This window comes from Augochlora pura, chromosome 6 (assembly GCF_028453695.1).
Source record: "Augochlora pura isolate Apur16 chromosome 6, APUR_v2.2.1, whole genome shotgun sequence".
Lineage (NCBI taxonomy): Eukaryota > Metazoa > Arthropoda > Insecta > Hymenoptera > Halictidae > Augochlora > Augochlora pura.
The window spans coordinates 13704355-13729686 of NC_135777.1; the positions used below are offsets into that span (position 1 = coordinate 13704355).

Sequence of the window (25332 nt, forward strand, 5' to 3'; positions counted from 1 at the left end):
TCCGGCCTGGAACGAGATCAAAGTTTCGCCATCAAAAAACGACGGGAACAACAATGCGGGTCTTCAATTAAGTTGGGATCCGCGCGGCGCGCCGCGTCGGGCTCAATTTCCAGTGTTGCGCGCACACGTCCGTGCCCTTTTCATCGGCGTATTTCCCGGCGCGCTCGATACTCCGCAGCCACGCGATTAGAGAATGCCGCTAATATTCCGGGTCGATCGCGCGAAATAATTGCCGGGGAAGCGGAAGATGTGGCTGCGCTGCTCGAGGAGCTAAATAGGAAGTAGATACCCCGGGAAAAATGAAAATTTCGATACGTTTCCGCTCGAGACGACCGCTATCTCTAGCTCCTCTGTCCTCCTTTCTTCTCGGCGCCGGCGTCTCTCTCGTTTCTCCGATAGGACGAGGATGGAAAAAAGAACAGCTCCCGCCGCGAAAATGTCTTCAGCTCGTTAGGAACTTAACGAGAAGAAACGCGCGCGCGGCGGATAGGGGCGGCAATGGCGAACCGAGGGAAAAGAGAACCGGAAGAGACAGAGCAAGAGAGAGACAGAGGATAAAGGCCGGAGTACGAGCTTGCTCGAGAGCTTTTCGAAGTTGGAACTGCGCTCGGTAATACCGGCCCGACCGGAATGGTCGAGTATACTAATCCGACTGTAATAATGGTGTACGCGAGCTCATCGCGCGAGCGTCTACGCGCCTCATCGCGTTCCGCTATTACTCCGCCGGACAGCCGTCCGACCACTCGTCCGAGTCGCTTTCAAACTCATTATACGATTTTTAATACAGGCGCGAGCTTGTCCGGCTCCCCCGTGAGCCGGACTCATCGCGCGACGTATCAAAAAGCGCACCTGGACGCGAAACACACCCCCGAGGACCACCCTCTTCCTCCCGATCCGTCGCGCGCCTTTCATGAAATCGGTCCGCCGGTTTCCGCGGTTGCATAATTAACGCGCGCGCTTCTTGGCCAAACGACGAGAAAATTCGCCGGGGCAACATTAGGTTGTTTCTACGGCCGGATGCGCATCTAGAGATGATTAATCGATGTTTACGACGCAGAACCGACAAGATAGTAACCCGGTTCGTAATGCATTACAGCTTGAACACTGGCAAACGACAGTGAGGAATTATGGCCGCGGAACAATGCGCGCGGAAAAGGCGGTCGTTTAGAAACGTTAAGAATCGGCTGCGCGCAACGAAAAGCGAGGATGGATATCGGTTTTAGCACCGTTCTCGATGCCTTCGTTTTTCAAAGCGTAAAGAATCACCACTTTTAAATCTGAGCTTAAGGATATATGGCTTTCATGTTGGCGGAACAATCCTAATGCGTAAGGATTTATTAAAGGCAATCCATGCGATTCTAAATAAGATATAGTTAGATGATTTTACTAGTGACAGATGAATAGTTATATGGATTTTAGTTCCGAATTTTCACTTTAGCAAGTGAACGCTTCATGATTTACAAGTCTGTTTTAAAAAGTTTCTAAAACAGAAGGCAAATGGTAAATGAAAGTTAGCTTTACTACGCGTATGTTTTATATTATTTAAGATACTCATTAACACTTCGACTGTCTCACAACAACCAAACAATTTCCGTACGATTTAAGTATTTTATTTAATTAAATAAAAACTGAAAAACATAGCTACACGGCATGAATTACTTTCTCAACATTCTCATATTTCACTGATCTTCAAATTGGGAAAATATAACACATTAGCGTCAGAATGAATCTTCCAATCTAAATAAATCTGTCGGTCAAAGTATCGGTCAAAGGGCACGAAAGAAATGGAAGAGAAATTGCGAACCTTTGAGGGGACGTTGCAATTCGATATTTGACCGATGCGAATCCGGTTCGATTCGCAGAACCTGCTCGGGAAAAATCGAACAGAGACGGACACGTGCCTGCAGCAGCATCGGCCATGGTCTAAGCTAAGCTGTTCATAAATCCGTCGGTGTCCCACGTTCGCCGTTTCCTTCTTAGCAGCCGTTCTCGCGATTTGCATACCAAAGGCTAATCCTTGCGCGCGGGCGCACCCGCGGCCGCCGGGAACCCGATTGAAATGAAAATGCACGGGTTCTCGGCTCGAAATCGTGGCTGGCGCACGCGCGAATAACCTTTTCTTGCCTGGCGAACAAAGCTCGAACGCCGCGCGATTTATGCGCGAGGAAAGAACGCGCGTCGCACGCGCGGAGGCGCGGAAAACACACGGGGCAGGTCGCGAGAAAGGGTAGAAGGGCCGCCGCGCACAAAAGAAATGTACACGCGGGACACACGAAGGGCGTGGACGGGAATTATGCGCATAACGTTTTTCGAACGCGGAGCTCACCATTATTTTTCTCTGGTTTGTGTTGCAGCGACGGCGGCGTGGCCGAGGCAGGAGCAGCCGTGCCCGATCGCCGGTGACTTCTGCATGAACGGCGGTACCTGCCTGTTTTTCGAGACCGTCGGTGAACCAGCATGCAGGTGAGCCATACACCGTACATTTTACCGGGACCCGTTCGCCAGACCCACTGCGATTTACCGTCTTCTTCGTGAACTATTACGCAGTCAGAAACCCTGCACCTTTAACACGAAGCCTACCGAGTTGTAAACGTAACCAACATTCGTTTCATTCGAGCTGAAATTAATACATTTATTTGTAACTTTCGCCATTTTCATTGTAATGTTTGCTTCGATGTAGAAATTCATTCAATCACCCTTTGCCAAAATTCTAAGTAATAAATCTATTATGTATGAATGTTATTCCTTTCTTTTCAATCTGCCAAACACTAAAAGTGACTCGTATGTTGTTTTATACCATCTCCCCATTTTCTTTCGAACATTATGCTTAAATTAAGAAATCTGTTTAATTATTTGTTATAAAAAAGTCTTTGTAATTCTATCAACTTTCAAACAGAAAATATGTAAGCGATTATGCTTATCGACCCTATAGGTTTAGTATGAAAACGTCCCGCCAACTTTTACGATGCTTTGAGAATCTTTCCAAGTAAAACTAATGAACATAGAATCTTCAGAGAAAGCAGGACAGCTTTTTCCGTATAAAAATTCTTATGCCAAATAAAAACTTATTAATTGCAAGATAATAATTTTAATAAGTAGTTATTAATGCAACAGTATTTTTAAACCCTTTAAATATTTTCCCCGCATAAAATGCATAAAATCCACAGCCTATGTAAAAAAATTTGATTCATTACGCAAAGAATTAAAACAGAAAAAGAAGATAGAAATCGACGTATCGAAGCCGTGAGAATACTAAGAGCTTCGTAAGACCACAGCAAAGCTATCGATGCATTTTCGACGCGGGATCAATGATGTTCTTAGGAACCAAAGATATTATGACGAGGGTCAAAAATATTGGAACATAGTTGATACCGTAGTGATACCGTCCAGCCGAAATTGAGTTTCGCTTCCTGTTACCTTCTTTTCGACCTGCTGGGTATCACAGGCGGGACTGGCGGATGTTGAGAAAGGTTGGCAGAGGTTTCGCGGGACGCTCGTTGCCGATCTCATGAAGCTCGGCGAAAACGACGGCTCCGCTGACCTTTCCCGACAGCGAGCCCCCCCATCTACCGCGCCCTTCGTCTCGCTTCCTTACCCCATCTATTAGAGAGCACGCGCCTCGCCCCGGCCGCTTCTCTTATATTCTATTCCCTGTGGCTTCCCGCGGACCGTCGCTTTATCCTCTTTATTTAACGAACTATCCCTCCGTTTGTTCCTTCCCGGGGGAGCGGCGATGAGCCCATCCCTACCACGACGGCCGTTTCACCGGCGCTCCAGACTTCTGCTAATCAAACTGTTTGTCCGTGGCAGGAATTAGATCATTCGACCGCGTCAGCGACTTCAATTATTTACTGCTCACCCCGCATATTCGTGCGATCGCTCGAATTTCGGGGCCGGTTCTCGGAGGCTATCGTCGATCGAACGAACGAACGAACGGCCAAGACGAGGCAAATCCATCGAAGGGAAACAGTGAAATCGTCGACGGGATCGTCTCTGTTCTAACCGAGTTTCATAAAAAATTCCTCTGGTCGAGGCAAATGGATTTTTTACGTTCCGCACGCGCGTTTTACGCTCCCCACGGAATTCCCAGCCGGCTCGCCCGAAATTTCCCGGCTCCACTCTGCCGAACCGCGTCGGTTTTACAGCTCTTTTCGAAAATTAAATTTCTTCGACCGCGCAGCGGCCGGGTAGCCCCGGTCCGCATCCGAACGACCCGGCCGTGTACATATCGAGCCGTCATCGGTTTAATTGAAAAAGTTTCGATGATCGGTCGCCGTCGCGGAAATTAGCCGAACGACGAACCGCGCCGCGGGTGGACGGACACGGTGTTCACGGTGCTGTTCTACCAGGGGGGGTTGCGTCTCGGCCCCGTGTCCCCTGGGTTAAAAATCACGGAGGACCGCGGGAGAAAAAGTTCGCCAATATCAAAGCAAACACACTCGTCGGAGCAACGGGTTCCCCGGCGAAACTCGCAAACACTCGACTCGTTAATTTCGACGGAACCAGAGAGAGGAGAGACCGGTCGCGCCCTCCCGCTCCCTCTTCCTCTTGACCACCCCCCACCCTCCTCCTTTCTAGCTGCACCCCGCACACGCGTGTGCACTCGGCATTATTTCATCGGCAAGACGAACTTTTCGCCGTTTCCACTCGGTCGACGTGAACGCCGGGATAAAAAGCGCGGCTCGCCCGGACGGGGGCGGGGGTGGGGGGGGGGGGGCGGAGCTTTGTCAGCGAATTTTGACATTAATTAGCCGCTCGTCGAATAAATTTGAAACTCGCCGGGAAAACGGGTCGATCGACTGCTAAAAATGACCGCCGCTGGAAGGGCGGAGGGAACCAACGACGGTGAAACGGCGGCTAGACGCGGCGAGGTGGTCTGTGAACGGGCACGCCACCGGTTGACGAGGGTTTATTGGCTTTATCGAGGAATCAGGTCGTCCCCGAGGAACAAGGGTTCACAGGGACAAGACGAAAGGGGTGGGATGAATGGACGTCGGACAAATGAGAGCGAGCCGTGTGCAGCGGCCGATCGCGCCCAAGATACTTTTACAAATGACTCGAACGACGGCGTTCCCATTCAGCCGGAAGAAACTGGACTGGGAAAGGTGGTCGGGAATTTCAAAGACCACGCAGATCGGCTTCGAATGGACCATCGAGCGTCACCACCGAAAAGCACACATCATTGGGAAAAATAAAAAGAGACTGACTGGCATGAGGGGCATTCAACGTGACCGTTCGCATAGAACTTACTGTTAGTCACAGTGTTAGATTACTCCATCGCTGGTTAGAACAGTAAATAATGTTGTATGTGGACTATCAAAGTTTAACACTTTCATTGCCGTATGACCAATTACTTTTTCAACATTCTTACGTTTCATGGATTCTAGAAAAATTAATCTTCAAGTGGTGATTACTACTTTAATATGGTACTTCATGACAAACTGCCTCCATATAGACAGTAGTACTATCAACGATACAGGGTTTTGGTGCGAGGGCATCATTAATTGATGCAGTGTTTATTTAAGCTCAAGCATTACTATTGTAGTGATCCTGAGCTGATTTGATGTACATCACCAATTTCAGATTTGTGATTATTAATTATAATTAATGAGAAATTAATTCTGTCACTTACATACGTCTGATGTATTAATCGGAGTGTTGAACGTTGTTGTCACGCTTTAAATATGAACGATACCCACTAGAAGAAATACATGAACAACTAGAACTACGTTTTTCCAATGTGTCGTTAAGATCTATAGATCCTTGATAGAGTGACTTACGTGTGAAAAGTATTCACGCAACAATTTAAAAGTCGTAAGATCAAATAATAGAGGTTTTACAGAATATTTTCGCTATTCCGTGTTTCAACCTACTCGTTCTCCCCATGAATGCATCAAGTCTGCAGTCTGATTCACGCAAGAAACATTGCCCCGAAGAAAACGCTTAAATTTTCGGTTATAGTTTCGAACTATCTAATATCAAGCAAATTGCTAATCGAGGTGCAAGACTGCAAGAAAGTGCGGCAAGAAGGGCATCGATTTTTCGATCGCGGCACAGTTCGCAGCCGAGAGAGACCGCTTAAAGTCTGAGAGTCGGTAACAAAACGAGGCTGCCCGTCTCCCAGCCGAGTCCCTATTTCTCCCGGTGAACTATTTCTTTCCGTTGTTGCCAATAAATCAAGGAGCGTATCTCCGGGAATCCCCGATTTATGGATTTCCAGTGGCTCGTCTTCACGCGGAATAAATTTCCCCTCGCGATCGTGATCCCGATAAACTCGCTATAACCTCGTGCGCGATCCGTGCAAGAAGAGAAAAAGACGGAGAGGTTCCTCTCGTCCAAAAAAAAGCGCCGAGCAGGATCCGTGGATCGTGTCGATCGAGGATCACGCCGGCAAAAGGGACGTGGCAGGGATCGATGACCCAGTTTAAAAGGTCGAGGGACGAAATTCCGGCACGTAGATCCGACACGAATCGGTGTCGCGACGCGAATCGAGCATCCAGTTTATCGCAGCTGGGTCCCATTGCGGCTGCGACGGTTTTCCTCCCTCCCTCCCTCCCTCTCTCTCTCTCTCTCTCTCTCTCTCTCTCTCTCTCTCTCTCTATGCGCGCGCGCGTGTATGCCGCTTCTCTTCCCTTCTCTTCCATTCTCTGCTCTTCGGTTTTTCTTCTCTTCGATTCTCTGCGCTTCCCTTCGCTTCCTTTTGCTTCTTCCAATCATCGGCGAACCCTTTTGCATCCAGCCTCGCGGCGCTTCAGCCCCGAAATACACGGCGAATGCAAAGCTTTCGCAGCGAGCCTGCGCTCGATCGTAAATCTCGTCGCGAGAGACACTTCATCCCGCGTCCTCGTCGATCCATTCAATTCCCGGCCCCACCTGTGTGCAACCTGTGATTCCAGCCGAACTATTTGCCATGGGGAAGTCACATATTACCAGCCTCGAACTTTCTTTTCTCGAACCGCGCAGGCAAACGAGACGATTCCCGATCGGCAGGGGAATGGGCCGACTGTAAACGGCCTGCTTTGCTTTCGGAAGGGAAGACAGGTGTCCTGTGAAAGGACCGTTTCTCTTTGTATCGTTTATCAAACTTGAAAATACTTTCGAAACCAATTACTTGTTAGAAGATTTATGTAGAGTGCGTTGGATTTTTTCTTCTAAGGTTTTGTTTGAAAGAAAATTAGATTCGTCAACTTATTTCAACTTATTTCTTCGACTTATATCTTATTTTTATAAAATAAAAGTCATGTTCTTTAATTTCAAGAAAAAGAAGTTGGATCACGATGTACTCTTTCTTCTAATAATTTTGATTGTTTAAATACGATATGTTCTCACACTATTCTGATAGTTTTAATTGTGAATTTGTCACTTATAACTGGAAAAATATTCGCTTGTATTTTCATCAGCAGCCCCGACGTAGCTTTGGGGGCTGAAAATCGTTCTCGAGCTCCAAATTTGTCAATATATGTTTTCGATAAATGAATTTTTTAAAAATCTATTTACTTGACCGAGTACAGCGCTGAAAACACACGGGTCGCGTATTTGCTCTTTTTCCTAGAATTATTCGTTTCAGAGATAAACGCGCAAATATGGTTTCCAACCCCAACTTTGAAAACTATTTTCATTCCCTGCATGTGAATGGTGGACAGAAAAAGTACGTGTCGAATATTGGACTTCGGCGGAGTTTAATTTTCTGTTATGTTATTTAGGATTCCCCGAAACCGCAACCGCGTGGAATAAAATCATGACCTATTATGTATTCCCGATACTTCGTAACTGTGATAGGCGGAGTTACCCGTGACAGCAAAAATCGGACGTGAAATCGTTAACAATGAATTATCGTTGGCGAATCCAATCGATTACAAAGCAAGTTGTAATGGTTCGCTAAAATGTTTCGCGTAGCGCCCTAAGCATTTAGATTCTGGCAGAGCATGATCGTTCCCAATTGTTTCATTATGCCGAGGATTACAGATTTTGCATAGCAGAACGGACGCAAGCGAGCGTAGCCAGGTGGTAATTGGATTCTGGCCGAGCCAACGGGTTTACGCGTACCGCTCGATTTTTCATCGGCGCTGGGAAGTCGAAAAAAATCGCTGTATCGCGTCCGCGAGGTACGCGCGAAACGATTTCTTTGATGCGCGCGCACGAGCTGCCACGCTTGGAAAATTAAAGACTGCTCGAGGGGATTTTGACACCGCGTTTGTCTGGCTTCTCCTCTTCTTTGCCGCGTCAACGCAATCTTCGCCGGTAGTTATTTTCCTTTTAGAATGTCGCCGCGTAATTTTCATCGTCCTTATTAACCAAGCCTTTTCAGCGCTCGCGCGAGCGAGCACGAGGCCGAGCGAGCGCGTGCAAAATTTCGAGCAGCAAAGGGAAACGGTGAACGCGGGAGCAACTGTGTGCGCCGGTTTCCCCGGAAGCTGCGGAATTTCCATCGGTTTTAATTTAACGCGCGCATGAAATTCAAACGAAAACTTCAATTTAAATGTATAGCTCGAATTTACCGGCGAACGTTAAGCGGAATTTCGAGTTCCATTAAGGTGTCCGTCGCACACCGGCGCTCTTTCATTCTTTTTGCTTCCGCAGCCCCTGGGCGAACGCTTTTGATGATCTTGTGGCGGACGTGACGAGACTTGTTTTCAAATCTTTACGTATTTTACAACTCGTTCCGACGAGCTCAATGTTAACTTCTTTATTCGACTTAACACTCCGATTTTTAGATCTTTTTATCAACCCCTTTTTGCATTACGGTTCTCTCACTCTTTGTCCTGATGGCTCCCCTAATAAAGCTCCCCCAGTAAGGCTCTCCTCTTAACCTTCATCCCACCTTTATTTGTCAAACACTAGTTTACGGAAACCGGTAGTAATTCTTTAATTTACGATTATTTAGATTGTAAGGGCGTATTTATGAGTTATTTATTCAATGTATGTGTTAGTTGTGACGTTAAAAACAGGAATAAATGTCTTATTTTGTAATAATAAATGTCTTTCGTGTGCTAAATCGACGCGATTATAAAAAGAAGAAAACAATATCTTTTACTAAATATTTTACGGAAAATAAAGGGAAACGTATTTACACAATGTTCTCTTCCTATTTTTCAGATAGAATTATGTAAATGGATAAACTGTTACTTTATACTTATAGCAGTGTATACTACTTACATTTGCGTCAAGATATACAACAAATTGACTACTGTATTCATTTCGTAATTTATTGTTGCTCATTGTTCAAGCTTTCACTCGCTTGTTACCTCTCACCTTATTTTTAAATTCATTTGAAGTATTACATTTGATCTTCCCACAGCCTCTAGGCATTTTTTGCGACAAGAACAGAACATCTTTACGTTATATATACATCCTTCTTGCGACTCATATTTTCCTTGTTAAAAAAAAAACGATAGTCATAAAGTTGGAGATCGATTTTCGTAAGAATAGCAGAAAAATATACATTGAAACTTGAAAACACGGTTGAACGGAGTATATTCAAAATCGTTCGCGCGAATCGAAAAGGAAGCAATGCGAAACTGAAATATGCATATCGAAATTTGAAATCAGACATGAAAGAAGAGGATCGCGAGAAATTCCTGTAGGAAATAATAATGAACAAAAATAAGATTTATCCGATTAGAAAAACGCACATGTTAAATAAACCGCGAACGCATTCGGAACGGAATGACTCAACCAATACGTGCGGTTTACTCTCGAAAGCCGAGAGTCAAGAGCTGAAGAGGTGTTCCAGGGGATTATACGCTGGATGTTCGAAGCGGATTCCCGCGGATGGTTTCGATTCCTACCGCCGAGGCATCGGGAACACGTAACAACTTTCTGTGCGCGGTTCGAATAATTTTTTCGCGGTTAATCCCGCCGCGAACCGTGTCAAAGACGCGACACGAACGAGCGCGAGCACGGTACAGCAAGGGAGGCAGTGGCAACGGCCCTGACAGTTTCATGCGAAAGCTTCGCGCTGCTTCCCGTTAAAATAACGAGCATTTGAAAGACTCCGCTCGGCATCCGTCGCCCGTAGAGTCGCAGAGAGGATCTCGCGCCTTCCGGCAACTGCATATCGGCCCCTTTGTGTGCGCGCTTTTGTGCGTGAGCGACGCGTTCCCGCGTATATATGGGCCAGGGTTATGCTCTCGAACTGGGCGAAAAAGAGAACGGAAGAAAAGCCGAGGCTCGAGAGGTCACGGGAACGAGCTGGGATCCTGCGCTTTTTTTCCTGGGCTTCTTCATCTTTGCGTGTCCTTCTCTTCCTTCCTTTCTTCCTTCCTGCCTTCCTTCCTTCCTGCAGCCAGACGCCGGGTGCCATTCCTCGGTATCGTTTCAGCCCCCGGTTTTTAGGGTGTCTATCATCGCGGGTCGTTCTTCCTCGATGAATTATTTTGCTCCGAGTACGGTCTACACGAGGCTCAATGCATTGTATGTGTAACACGGGTTGCTGTTCTGCCGACGATAAATCGCAAACGCCGAACGATTGTTCAGCGCAGAGTTGGGCAACATTTTATTCGGGATGATGGATAAAAGAGAAAGACTAACGAATAAAATTTTATTCGACACTATCAAATAAATATTCGATGGAATAAAAATTTCTTTAGATAAAAATTTGTCCGTATGCATTTTTTACGGGAATTTTGCAGGAATTTATATTCGAAAATAATTGATTTGAATAAAAATGATAAAATGTAAAGTGTTCCTTTATAGTGTTCGTTTTATTTCTTCCATATTATTTTCTCGAATTAAGGATTATTTAAATAAAGAATTATTCGAATGAATAGATAGAATAATTCATGACGAGTAAAATGTTCGACCGAAAGGAATTCAGGCGGATAGTAATGAGTTTACAATGCTGCCAGAACTTATGCTAACCCTTTCAAGATGTCATGTCCTAGAAAGTTTTGACACTTGATGACTAGACTGCCGATATTCATGTAAAATAATAATCGTCTAAACCAATTATAAGAAACTTCAGATAGATAAAAATGTGTTCCTTTATATTTTTCTTTTTCTTTTTTTTTACACACAATCTCAATTGAGGTTGATATATCAATTTTACATTTATTTATTATTCTTTTTATTAATTCGTTCTTTGATAGTCATATCGACGACGCTACCAATTTTACTTCTTTGCTTCCGTAATTATACTTACATTTCAGAGATTTAGATTGCAAAGGCTAGCTCTAAATCTATTCATTATAACTATATATTCTCCGCCCATATCATCATCGTAAACTGTAAGTAATTGGAAATGGTGTAAAGATATCCTTGCATTCCTCCAGCGTCGTTACGATCTTCCATTTGACCTATTCATTGTCATAAACGCATCAAATCCGCAGTCTAGTGATAACGCATACAATGTATCACCTTTAAAGCCTCTAATAACATTATAGACGTTATAATGTCGAGTCAGACCGCCAGGATGAATTCTTTAGGGAAGGCCGTTTCTGCGGACCTAAATCAGAATTTCCGCAGCTTTGCGAATCCATCGCGGTCGACTTCCCGGAACGATAAACCTCGGCTGGCGTAATACTTTTTATATCTGGCACGTAAGAGAAATTTATGCCGGTGGAGGCACGAAAGCCCGATTCCAGGACAAGCTCCGTTTCCATGGGGGTGGTTCTCAGACCCCCGTCACGAGAACGATATTTATACGGGCCGATACGAACCGCGATAGCCGACGAGGGCCGTGCGCGCCGGCAATGTTTCGAACGCGTATTTCCTCGCGAATAGAAAATTTTCATAATTATCGCACGCGTGTCACAGGCGTTACCTCGTGGCTTGCTCCCGGAGCCGGTTGACGTCGACACTGTGTTATTATTTTTCGTTTACGCGGCGACAAAGGGGGATAGAGGACCGTCAGCGGTACCGATAACGAGAAGGAACATCATTTTAACAACGAACGCCGGGATAATTGGCCCCGCCGATGACGAGGGATTTCGTCGAGCCTATTTACTCGGCGCGCGGCTCTCTCGCTCGCCCATTGTCCGTTGCGTCATCGCAATTTCAAATTTAACGAGCTGCACAGGAATTCCATTAATGTCTCTCTCTCCATGGGAATCATGGCACCGAACAAAAATTCTTCGATTCCGAGGCAGCGAGCTCAAAGTTTGCATTCCTACGAATTCGAAGGTGCCGGCACCCATACGAACGTGGCATATTGAACATCGTTTCCGACATGACGACGAATGATGAATTTCGACGTGAGCAGATTTATCCAATGACACGTTAACCAAGAACGCGAAGAGGATTCGGAACGGCACAAACAAAACTCAGTCTCGCTATCCCGCTTCTCAGGCATCTCAGAAAATATTCGATGCATATCACTATTCCATGTTATCAAGCTCGAACTCGTCATCGAGAGAATCCGCGAAGAGGAGTCCGCTAGCAAAGCAGTGCCCAGCACGATGTTCGCATAGCCTTCCCGACAATCGTTCTAGTAAACCTACGGGTTAAGCGTCTCTCAGCCGCTTCTTCGGGTGCGCAGTCTCGTCACAGATTAATCGAGTCCGCGGCGGTGCTACAAGCGTTCCAAGCTGGGAGAGCCCGCGACAGCTTTGCGATTCCCAGTGACAATATTACGAGGCTCTCGTGTTCGTAAACCGGTCGCGTCTACGAAGGTAAGCGTCGTGTTTCTCGAGCAGGAAGCAAGGCAATTCGGTGGCGCGTTTATCGGGTCTCCTCCGCTCCCTTCTAAATTACGGGGGAGGGTGTTGCATCGCAAATACGGTGGCGCGAGGGTGCCCGGCCCTCTATCGCCGACGCCCCGCAGCCGTCCACGGCAGTGCCCGATTAGGAAAACGCGAGTAGGCGATCCGGAGGCGCGCTGGAGCCGCGTCCTCTCGGCGCAGCGCAGCGCCGCGTTCCGCGGTTTCCCGGGAGCGAGCGATCTTGTAACGCGGCGGAAACGCGATGGTTTTCCTCGGGCTGTAAACCGTCTGCGGCCGACACCTTGAATTTAGTCGGCACTGAGCGCCACCGAATAGACAATAAGCCAGCGGTTCCCGCGACAGTCCCGGAAAATTGCTGTCGCGCTCCTCGTATTTTCGCCGGTTTAGGTGATCGCGGCGCACCAGGTATTCCGGTTACCCCTGAGGAAGAAGTAGACCGCCGCCGCCGCCGCTATAATTGTCCTCCTGGCTGCAACGCTTTAATTACACGCCGAAAAACTCGCGCCGCAGCGTCTCCGAAGGAACTCGGCCTGCTGGAACGAATGGCTGGCCGCATACCGGAAGCTTAAACTATGTCCAGCCGCGGGACACTGATCGAGCATCTAGAGACTACATTCTAGAGTCTCCGCTTAAATATTTGATGCAGCCGTGGACTTCTACTTCGTCGATGAGGCTACGGAATTCGATAAACTGCGACAACCTAGTAACAAACTTATCGAAGACCTTCTTTCGTACTCAACTTACTTCAGCGAAGTGGAACGATACACCTTATTTTTGCTCATGCACGAAGACTGGAGCCGTAGAGCTGCACACTTTTATGACGAGATAAGAGCAGAGCGTTTGCGATGATTTGATTGTTTATGTGGATTTATTCGACACAGTAATTCAATTTTGTTGTACACTTACTCGTACTCCTGTATTCGAATATATGTGTATCATTATGGTACAGTTTATAGCATAGTTTTTTTAGAAGCGTACACATAATGTTTCATTATCGCAATGAAATTATGGGCAACTCACGAGCTGCAGCCGTCTCTCGGGTCCATTATCCCCACTATCAGAATTTCGTTGCAGTAATGAAATTTTAATCGCACATATCCTTGAGTTTCTGTCCCTACGGCGGTGTAGAGGCTTGGCCACCAAGATCTGCCACCTAAATTACCGGAAAACCGTTTCTTGTATAGGGAAATGTTTCGAACAAAAGCTGTAGGCTATGGAATAGAGCACACGTTGAAATAATTAATCTTTTTCTATATGTATAACAAATATTAATTATATCGGCGTATATTCAATTTCGTGTCTTACGATTTCTGCTTGGAACATTATTGTTCGGAGAAAAGGATTTTCGAGTAATTTAGATCAAGATTGGGACAGATTTTGGCATACATCCTACATGTTTTTAAACGAGAGAATGAAATCTATAAATGTGCAAAGTCTGAACACGATTGGCGACATCGAGGTGTTCAGCACTTTCCTGGTAAATTTCGTCCGAGCATTCACTGAAGAACACGTGCAGCTACTACAACTTCAGGTGCTTTGACTCGGAAAGCAGACCGTAATCGCAGGACAGTGTCTGCTCGCAAGTCACTATCCGTTGGTTCCATGTCTGTCGCGAACCGCCAGCTACTCGTTGCGCAAGAATGCATCGGCAATAGCGCGATCCTCGCCGCGCAATCTCGCATTCCTTTCGCGGTCCGGCCAGTTGGCGCGTAATTGAGAGATAAACGGGCGCAACAGAGCTTCGTGACGGGAGAAATATGTGACACCCGGGTGTGGCGCGCGGGCTGCGCGTACCTGGCCCTCCCTCTGTGCCTCCCACGCACGGTATCATCGGTGCGCATCGACGAAATATTCGAAACGCGAATCTCCGCATTCCTCGACAAGTATCGAACTCCGCGAGGCTCGTCGCGTGCAGGTACAATTGTACCCGAAGAGGGTTGGTCGCGCAATTGGCTCTCGACATCCGCGTTACTAAACGTCCAATTTTCAATAAAATTACGCGATTTTACAAAGTGGAATCCTACAAGTCTAGCCCGTTTTTTATAGTTATGATAATAGGAACATTTCTTTCTTCGTAATTGTTTCATTTGAATATTCTATTTTAATACATTAAAGTGATAATAATTTTATTTTAATTTCATTCTACCACTGCCACGCTAACGGTCTTAAAAAGGTACTTAGATTAAAGTATTTTAGTTAATCAAAATGAAATTACCTACATTTTTAATATTCTTACTCCTGCTTATCTTAATAAAATTAGGAAGATATAACAGATCAATGTAATAATTCATTTCAAAATCTAAGTAAATAATTCAATCATTCATATATGGTTGATGTGGTAGTCAGAGATCAGCAAAAGAGATCAAAGATCGACAAAACAATCACACGTAAAAAGTTATTGTTAAAAATGTTCCATTATCAGCGAGACCCATCAAAACTTGGCAAAGGATTAATGCTATAATCAAAGAAAATGCTACATTTTTTATGCATCAAATGTGGCTTCCGAGCTAAACTTTTCCCTCTCCTCGGATGTTTATAATGTAATCAATAAAGACAAGAATTTTCCTAGAGATTCGCAATCTAAATATGTCGGAATATTGAATAGAATTGAACTTGAAAGACTTCGACGAAGATCACAAGCGAACTTTAAAACCTTGAAATTTGGTTTTTGTCGCCCGAAACTGTTTCATCAGACGCACTGCGCCCCGCTATCCGAGTTTAATTGGCTTCGGGTACCGGGGATGAACTTTAGCCCGCCGAACTCGAACCAGACCGTATTCTTCCCGCGGCTGTCGTAATTAGAAGTAGCCAGAGAGTGTGAGAGAGAGAGAGAGAGGGAGAGAGTCGGAGGGAAAAAGAGGAAGACAGAGTCGTCTCTGGTCGTCGGACAGGATCGGACAGCTACGCTTGACCGCGCAGAGACGCGTTTCTTTGTGCCCGTTTGAGGACGAACCTCGTTAAACGTGAATCGAGTCTCTCGTGAAAACTTAAACGGCCGGCGGTCGGGACTCCAGGGTACTCCGTGCAACCTAATAATTCATCCAGAGGGTTGCTCCTCGTACCTCCGGGCACCGAGTAGGGATGGTCCCGTCGCGCCGACTCTCTCTTCCTCTCTTTCCCTCTCGCTCTCGCCTCCTCCTCGTGCAATTTACTTCTGTAAAGATCAGACGCTAAAAATCTTGTACGAATTGCTAAAGCGAATTTAAATCGACGGGGACCCCCGCACCATCTGCGAAAGCCTTCCCCTCGGAAAGATTCCATGCCCTTCGAATCGAAGTTTCGTCATTCGTTTACTAAATAGATCGTCGACGGTCGCCGTTATTGCACTGCGGATCTTATGCACTTGCGATAAAATTGAATAGGCGAATACAAAATATAAAACACAGAAAATATCAGTCTGTGTTTTAAATATAGAAAATATCATTGATTTTCTGGAATTATTTGCAGTCTAATCATTGCCTACGTAAGAACTCGTTCGTTTTGCTTTCCTACTGATTGAGAGATAGTTCGGTTTGTCACGCTGCTTCGTCGATTAAGGAAAGTCTAAAATGTCTGGAAACAGAAAAGCGCAGCCGATAACAGAGTTTTGCTGCATCGTCGAAGACCATGATCCCGGAACGAAGCGAACGAAATTGCCGGAGGCGCATCGGCCCGGTCACATTCTTTCCGATCCCCGGAAAGGATTGGAGAGGAGGCTTATGAATGGACAATTAATCCAGGAAAACCACGTCGGGGCGGCGTCGTCCCAAGGCTCGCATGCTCCGTTACGCCGTTAAGCCACCTAAAATCCAGCGGTCCACCGGCGCCGGCAGACTATATTATTCAAAGACCGTCCGGTCTACTCTCTGATAATGATTTATTTAGACGGGGTCGGCTAGCGCAAATACGGGAACGAACATTAACAGCGACTAAGCTCGTCTCGGTATCTATTTCAAAGGGCCCGGCCGCGGATTATCACCGCGATTCTTAACGAGCTTATGCGACACCTTTACGTCGTCGAAACTCGGAGAAAACCGGACAGCCGTCCATACGCCGCCGGCCGGAATATTGAATTTCCCGTGCCGGTCGTCCCTTTGTGACGCGGCGCATCGCTCGCGAATTCAACGTGCGTTTCCACAGAGAGTGAGTGAGAGAGAGAGAGAGAGAGAGGGGGAGAGAGAGAGAGAGAGATTGAGAGAGCAGAGCAGAGCAGAGCCCAGCCCAGCCAAGCCCAGCCCATCCCAAAAGCATCCTGAACCGGTACCAGCAACCAGCACCGCGCGCCCCATCCGAAATTCCGTTAATCGTCGACCGTTCAATGGGACGAAATTAATAAAAGCAGGAGCTCCGCGCGACGAGTGCCGTCCAAATTGCGGAGGTACGTTTACCACCCCGAATATACGAACAACACGCGAACTCGTGACATATAATTAAACTATCATCTCCATATTCATGCTGGAGCAAAGCAAACTTCCACACTCATCCATATACATTGCTAAACAGTTGTCGGTCACCTATTTGCATTTAGGTTACAGTCTTCATTAACCGAGACATCGGACGACCGGCCGCTCCTTCGCCGACCCTGCTCGCCCATTAAAACGTAGAAATTTTTATGATTCTACCCAACGCACACCCCCGCACGCCGCCCGCTTCGGAAACACTCTCGCGAATCACGCCATCCCATTCCCTCAACATCTCGTTCCCCGGCCCGCGACCCGAACTCTTGGCTTTCGCACTGTAAAAGTACTGTAATTCACCGACAATTGTCGCCTTCTGTGCTCAGTGGTTCTTGGAACTAACAGCTGAAACCGTGTTCGGTACCCACCAGACGGAAGCACCGTGGATAAAATACTATTTTTATGAAATCTCAAATCTCCTACCCTTTGAGTCGAGGATAGACTACGATGGACACGTTTCGAATTTCTTCCAAAGTGAACATCCAAAATGAACATCCGAAATGAGCAATAAACAAAATAGAGCCGTATATTACTTTCGACGAATTGAATGTCGTAGCGCAAGAAGTTAATTCTTGGTAGACTTGATGTTCATAAGTTGTCGTTCCCGTTTCCCATAAAATTTGAGGACACCCTTATGCTCGTTCCTTGAACCGGGTAGTGGCCGATAGCGGTCGGGATAGTTATTTAGTTGAATCGTCGAGGAAGCGCACCGCAGTCGTGGAAGTCGGGGTGAACGTGACGGAAGAGTGGCATCTTGGTAAGCCACTCAATGTTCTTCTAACCGGATCCACTTAGCCGATCCTAGCCGGGTCGTCGAAAATTCCCGGCGACATCGTGGAAAATTCCGACGCGTGTCGGCGACACTCTTTTCCTCGGCCGGAATCGGCTTTGCGGGAACGGAGACCCGGGGCTATGGAAAATCGCTCTCCTCTCCTCGTCGCGCGTTGTACATTACGGTGTACACCGTACGCGGCGAGTCGAAGAACGTGCAACCAATACGATAACACGTTTTGACACATAAAACTCCGACAAATCGGTGCTCGCTCGTTTCCTCGGCGCACCGGCGCGACGACGAAAATATACGTCAGGCAGGAGGGCCGGGGGGCGAGGTGAGCGGGACGACGACGGCGGGGACGACGAAGGGGAGTTACGCCCCTGTCTGAACGTGTCTCCGCGCGAAGACAAAATAGAGCCCCGTCTCTCCTCTCCTCTCATCTCCTTGCCACGCTCTCCTCCCTCCACCCTCTCCTCGCCGCCTCTCTGTTCTCCTCGACGTGTCCCGCGCCCCCCCTCGTCTTCGCGTTTCTGCTTTCGTGCGAAATCTTTCTCTCGCCGGTGCTTTTTCCGGACGCGCGAGCACGCTAGACGCTAGACAGTGCCGTTCACGGTGTCAAAACTACGCCCAAGGATTTGCTACCGCCGTGAAAATACACGAATAAAGTGTCTTTTCTGTCATTCACCCTCGCCTCGCTCTTCCTGTTTTATGTCGATTGAATCGGGACTGCAATATGGCACAGGTCTTGATCCGGATTCAATCGCAACAGTCGACTTTTTAAACGTTAACCCAATCGATGCCGATCACGCACCTGGTGTCTCGCGCAAAGACGAAGGACGCCTTGCGTGTAGCAATCATGGGCAATAAAGGAAATATCGAGGCTAATATCTAGTGACTTAGACAACTACCCAAACGATGCCTGTGCATCTACACCAAAATTAAAAACATCTCCGGAACGTCACTCTTTTATACGTCGCCATCTCAGCTTTTCGTGCAGCGATCCAATTACATCTGTTTTCAACTCCGCTCGCAATTGTCTGGCGATCCCATATTTCTGGTCGATCGAGAAACAGAGCTGGAGAAGGTAGCAAAGTCCGTCACAAAAGATACTGCCTCGGTGGCGGGCGCGAGGTGTCCGGGGATCGCGTTACGTCCCTGGCCGCGTTCGCGAAGACAAAATAAAACTCGGTCTCTCTTCCCTCTGTTCGTCGGCCGCGCGGAAGCTCGGATCAAGCCTTTTTTCTCGCGACAAGCAGCAGCACGGCAGACAAGACGGTACCGTGACGGTACACGGCTAGCCAAAACATTCGAGTCTTGATCGCGAGCCAAAAATCCCGTCGCACCGCCAAAAAGATACACCTGGCCCATGCCGGGGAGAGCCTCGGGCGCGCGAGAAAAACAGGGAAAACGATTCTATTTTCCGCGATACGCTCGCAGAGCCCTCCCTTTCACACCTACTCGACACCTCTTGTTCATGTTCGAGACCTTTTGCTCCAAAATATTAACGCCTCGGCTTTCGGAAATTGCACGTACGAGCAGACTCGAGGTACCTCCGTTCATTTTAACCAGTTTAGCTGTCGCGAGGTCTATGAAAAATGCGTAGCTGAAGGGTGTACAGTTTTCTCGTAATACTTTTTTATATCACCAATTATTCGAAACATTTTAATTTACAATTTAAACGGCCAAATTTAACTATTTTTTACACGTGACAAGTACGATCACCGTAATTTGTCGTTTCTTCATGACGAGCATACTCGTCAAAAACGAGTTTAATTGGTTAGCGCTCAAACTACCCAGCTCTTCGATATATAGAAATTATATCTTTACAATTTGGATAATCGTAAATTAAGAATTTAGTAACCCATCATTTTGACGAGTTCAGCAAACCTAGTATTAACGATGTCAGGACTGTAGAGCGAATTTAAATTGAAGCTTCGATTTTTGTTGCGTAAAAATAGTTGCTACAATGAACACGTTCCGCAAGTCTTCGATAATGAACACGGTCTAAATTGGCGCGGCCCTAACAGCGATTAGACTGAAAGGCAGAACGAACAGAGGCCGTCCGATGAATAACGGACTGCAATCTCTTTTTCGACGCGACACACTCGTAATTATCGAAATGCGAGTGTCGCTCGAAATCGATCATTACCCTTTAAAACGGAAAGAGAAAAAAGGGAGCGACGGGCGAGCTACCCGGCGAGCTCCATTATTCGTCGGTAATATTTACTCGCTAGCTTTCATCGAGTCTCGCGGTCTCTTCGCTCCGCGAACTTTTATTAATACCGCGCGCCGAGTATCACGAGCGCGACATCGCGCCGCGATGTTCCCAGTGAATTTTAATAAAATCAAAGGTCCTGAAGGCTGACGCGACGCTGTGCGACACGGCGCGACACGGCGCGATGCGGCCGTGCGAACGCTCGCCCGAGCCTTTGTGCGCGTGTTTTCCGCCTCCGCGTTTCCATCGCGGGGAAATTTCTCTGTCGGGGCGGTAGACGTCGCTCGATAATCACCAGGCATCGTTATATCATCGATAGAACGCTTTCATCGCGGCCGTAGAACTTAATGTTTACCTTTAATTATCGCCGCCTCGTGTCTCTCTTCGCGTTCGTCGGCCGGCGTCGACGCCGCGCGCCGACCTGTACGCGCCAGGGAGACCGTCTGCGGAAAGCCGCGGAAAAATGGGATGCAGAGTGTCGAAAGCGGCGAAAGGGAAGCTTTAGCCGTTCTTTGTTCGGGCCGAGAAACACCGCCGCTGACCGAACGTTACTAATCCGGTGGATTATCGTCGAGCGATCGCTTTCTTCGCGCTTGATTTATGTTGGCGTGCTTGCTGCTGTGCTCCACGCCTAGATTTACACCTGCCGCGGTTTAAAAGCGACCTGGCCGCAGTAACGTCGTGCCTCTGGCTAGATTACGGTCGCTTCGAATACGCAAACTGCGACTATTTACGGACTCCGGCGCGCGGGCAGCCGGTTCTGGATGATCGAGACTCTTTTAATGACGCGGCCTCCGTTTGCCGCCCGTCAACGAACAGTTTACTGCTAATCGAATAATAGCCGGCGCTAATGTCAAGAACGCGGAGAGCCGCATCTGTCGGGCGTCTTCGAGACGTTTTGTATTCTTGAAGCTGCTTTATGCTCCATGTCCCAATTTTCCTCGCGCTGTAATTACGGCGAGGTCGTAGCCGGGACTGCAACTTGAACCCGAGACATTTCGCAGGCTGGTCCAGAAACGAGCAACCAGACAGACTTCTGTGCAGTTTCCGGTGTGCGTTTCGCGTCGCGCCCGTCCACGCAGATTCCACTATACTGAATTTGGAAACTACCGGCGGGTCATAAATCTCGCGAAAGAGATTTCACGTAACCGCGTTTCGCCTGTCCTCCTCGATGCCTCCGGTGGCTAGACACGCGGCTCGAATAGATTCGTTGGATCGAACCGGAGCCGCTGGTATTTATATTTCGGCCGCATCGCATCGCGACGCGACGCGTCCGCGTCCACTGGATAAGGATTTATACCCGCGCGGATGGCGGAGCTGCCGTCGAAAAATTAAAAACAAATTCAGTCGTAAATATCGGACGCGATCATCGTGCAATTAAAGCCCCGCTCTCTCGGTCCCCAGGATTTATTCGTGCGCGCGGCTTTCAAAACTCGGACTGCAAAAAATCGCCCGGGAAAAAGCTGGGTTAGTCGGCACCGGGAAACGCAAAACACCCCGAAATCGTCTTTCGACCGGCAACTTAATTAATTAAGGTGGATCGCTCCGGATTGTTCGCGCGTTTTACACTTGGCACGCTGACTAATGGCCCAGCTGATTAATACGTTCCGCAGATGTTACGCAGCGGCGTAAACATTAAGACTGCCGCCGCGCCGCGCGGCTCCGTTTCGCGATTGAATTATCACCGGCGGCTGCCAAAGTATTAAATTGTTCGCGGCAATTGTACGCCATCCTCCATCTACCTCTCTCCCTCTCTCTCTCTATCTTTCTCTCCCACCCTTTCTCTCTCCGCGTTCATCTCCCCGCTGACAACTCCATATTCGGATTGCCTTTGAATAACAAGCTCCCGGTGGTTATGAATTATGCATGCGCAGCAAATCTAAAACAGATTGGAAAGAGATTCCGTCGATCGGTACCGAGCGAAGGAAAACAACGGTTGGATTAGTTATATTAAATGCTAATCCACCGGGCGAAGAATGCCCCGATGTGTATCTCCCGCCGCGGGAGAACGGATCGATCGAACCTTTCGAAGCAGCTTGTGTTCGGACCGATGTCATTCCGGTATAAATATTGGTTTCCATCGTCGGGACGGACTTTCCCGCCGATTTATTGAACACGGTTAATCGAATCAAGGCCGATACCGGGAAGTAAGCTCCGCTAACCCTCCCCTGCTGGTCGCAGACTCCATTTCGACCCATCTTTATACATTGCCTCTTGCTTCTACAATTCAAGATTGCTAACAAAAATATCGAAAAATTTAAATGAACCCGGAATAGAAGAAAGTCATACAGTTCTGACCAAAGATAGATCTTCCACTATCGACCGCACTATGGATGGCAAAGTATGGACGAAAACGTTCTCACGAACGCAGACCAGGAAATAGACCTAGCGCACTGATCACTGAGATCTTAAAATCTACTAAGTGATCGGTGTCGGACGACAATTTTGCGCTCTCTGCAAATTGCATCTTCTTGACTAAATTTTTATAAACTTGTACGATGAAAACAGTTAATAGAAGCAATTTAATCAGTAGTCCGAGTTATAGTACAAATCCTATTACTACGCGATTCTACTATATAGAAGTAACGAATCGGCGAAGGGTTGACAATGGTGAACCGGAGGAAAAATATTTAGGAGATTTCGCTACCTCGGTGCAACCAATTGAATCGGCTGGGCTGTTCCTACTTCGCAGCGCCGTTGAGTACTAACTGGCCCGGGATTGCCGGAAATGGTGGCAAACGGGAATGTATCAACGGCAATTAGCGAAACTGTTTCCGCACGCGCGGAGACCGAGTAAACAACCGTTTCGGTTTTATCAATAACCTGGGTGGAGGAGAAGATAACTTTCCTGGTGAAAATGTTGACCCAGCGATCAGCGGCGGGTCGCCACTCTCTCCCTCCCACCTCGCCCCCCTCTCTCTCTCTCTCTCTCTCTCGCTCTGTGGAGTTGGAGGACGAGAGAGCACATGGATGGACGGGACACGACCATACACAGGTGAGAGTAGTGGTGGTTGGAAAAGTTAGTTTCGGTGACATATGCGGCCAACACACATACAGGCGGAAGTTGAGTCGGGATCGGCTAGGGCCACCCCGTTGTGGGGCTGCGTGACATTTCCACCCCGTAACTACCTCGAACCGTCGCTTAAGGAAATAGAGCTGTCCGACGCAAGCACGCCGCTCCTCGCCACACCGCCGACAACCCCATGGCCCCTCGAGCTATGTCAATAAATGGTAATCGCGTCAGAAAAAAATTCACGAGTCCCAGCTCCGTCCGCGATGAAACCTGATGGCGGGTTTGCGGCACTCCCCGTCCAACTTATTATTTTATTAACTTCTATTATCTTATCATTGGGCTAGGATTCTCGGTCTTCCTGAAAATATGAAATGTAAAAGACATACGATACACTCTCTTACTTCGACACGACATCCATGGACTTCACACTTGGTGTACATTGAACAAATGACCGCTTAACATTATTAAACGTCTCGCTGTACGAATCGGTCGCAGAATGTATGGTTATTACTATAATTATTCCATCAGTGTTAATCAAAATCAATGTTCTATCAAAATTAATAGGTTTCTGTCAATTGCGAGGATCTGCGTAGAAATAGAACATGGCAGAGTATAGTAAACGCGCAATTAGGAGAGATTTAACCCTCTATGGGTGTATGTGCTTGGATGGGAGTTTCGTTATATCGATTCTCAGCATCCGTCACTTCGGGAACGGTTAAAACGGTGCCCGATAGTTAATGTGTGATACATATATTTTAAAACGTTGTAACTGTACAATGAAGAGACGCGTGGATGTAATGTTGTTGATGGCTGAAGGTTTACGGTTCTAATTGCTTTATGAGCTCAGATGTGCTTCTCGCTAGGACGGCCGTGGAACCGAGACCGGGCCCATAAAATGGTTGGACCATGTTGCGTCCAAACAATGGGCACATGCTAATGTATTGACATTTTACCAAATAATTTTAGTTTTTTCACCAGATGACGTATACGTCTTAATTATATATGGTCTCCGAGATAACCAATAATATAACTAATAATATGGAAGGTTAACTCAGATCCTTACAGAGCTTCTACTCACTCAACCTCCACCCCTTTACAAAGAAAAGCTATCCATACGTATTAATTCCTTTCTCAATTAACGTTTATCTAATTGCGTTAAATCTTTTCGGCTGCGTTCAGTAATCTTTGATACACTGCAGGAATTTTTCTTCATTGAAAAATTGGAATAATTAACGAATGAAAAATTTACCTTGCACACCTTCTTTTAAAAACCGAATAAATCGGAATACTATATACGCTCGCATGAAACACAACGGTAGAAAGACTCTCGTCCGCGCTCTGTTCATTCAGCAAACGCTTTAACAAGCTTTATGATTATTTTATTACCAACCATGAGATTCCCTTCCATTTATTAAACACCGAGCCGCGAAGTATGTTAATAAGTAAACGCTGCGGCGAACGTTTGAGTAGATTGCGCAGCTAATTTCAATTCATTTAAAGCCCGCGATCAAAGGAACAATGATCCGTTTAATTTTCTTCGCTCGCATAATATTCTCATTTTCAACGACTATTACCCGCGAATCGGAAGACGATTCTTTACAATAGAACTGAAGCGAGAGGGCCGTTAATCTTTGCTAATGGTTTTTAGAAATCTGCGAGCTCCGTAAACGCGCGGAAAGATCCGCGGTCCACTTATTACGTCCGCGCGTTAATTCCGGGCTCGAAAATCGAGCAGAGCCAGCACGAGGGTGGAAAAAGGAAGGCGAGGGTCCGCGGTTCACGGTTCGCGAGCCGCTTTAGCGACCGCAGGGAACGGGGCGCGATTATTTCGCGCGCTGTTCGTACGAGCCGGTGAATATCGATACGGAAATGTTATGCTTGGGAACGCGGAAAGGTCAGAATTTAATGGGGATTTTAATACTGCCTCGCGCGGAACGAAATTGACCGGAATGGCCGCGGCGCTGCACGCGGAGCGAAGCAGAGCGGAGCGGATAGGAGCGAGGCGACTACAAGTCGGCCATTGATCGGCGAAACGAATAATAATGAGAGGGAGAGCCCGATTCGGTCTCGTCCGAGGGTAATAAACGGAAACTTAATCAAACGACTCGACGCACAGACCCAATCCAATTGAAGTGCTTTCCAATGTAGCCTGAGCGTGCGCGCGCCCGCGCGCTATCTCGCGGCCGACGTTCCGCGGTCGCCGATTTTTCAGCGAGGATTTTCCCTGGATTTCG

At 47.2% G+C, this 25332-nt stretch overlaps 1 protein-coding gene across 2 annotated transcripts in view; it reads left to right on the forward strand.

Moving 5' to 3' along the window:
• The window catches only part of Vn (membrane-bound neuregulin protein vein), a 336634-nt gene that overhangs the window by 274652 nt on the left and 36650 nt on the right, over positions 1 to 25332 (forward strand). For both annotated transcript variants that reach the window (XM_078182610.1, XM_078182609.1), the window contains exon 4: positions 2355 to 2463. In XM_078182610.1, the coding sequence (XP_078038736.1) occupies positions 2355 to 2463 (109 nt within the window). The remainder of the gene's footprint in view (positions 1 to 2354; positions 2464 to 25332) is intronic.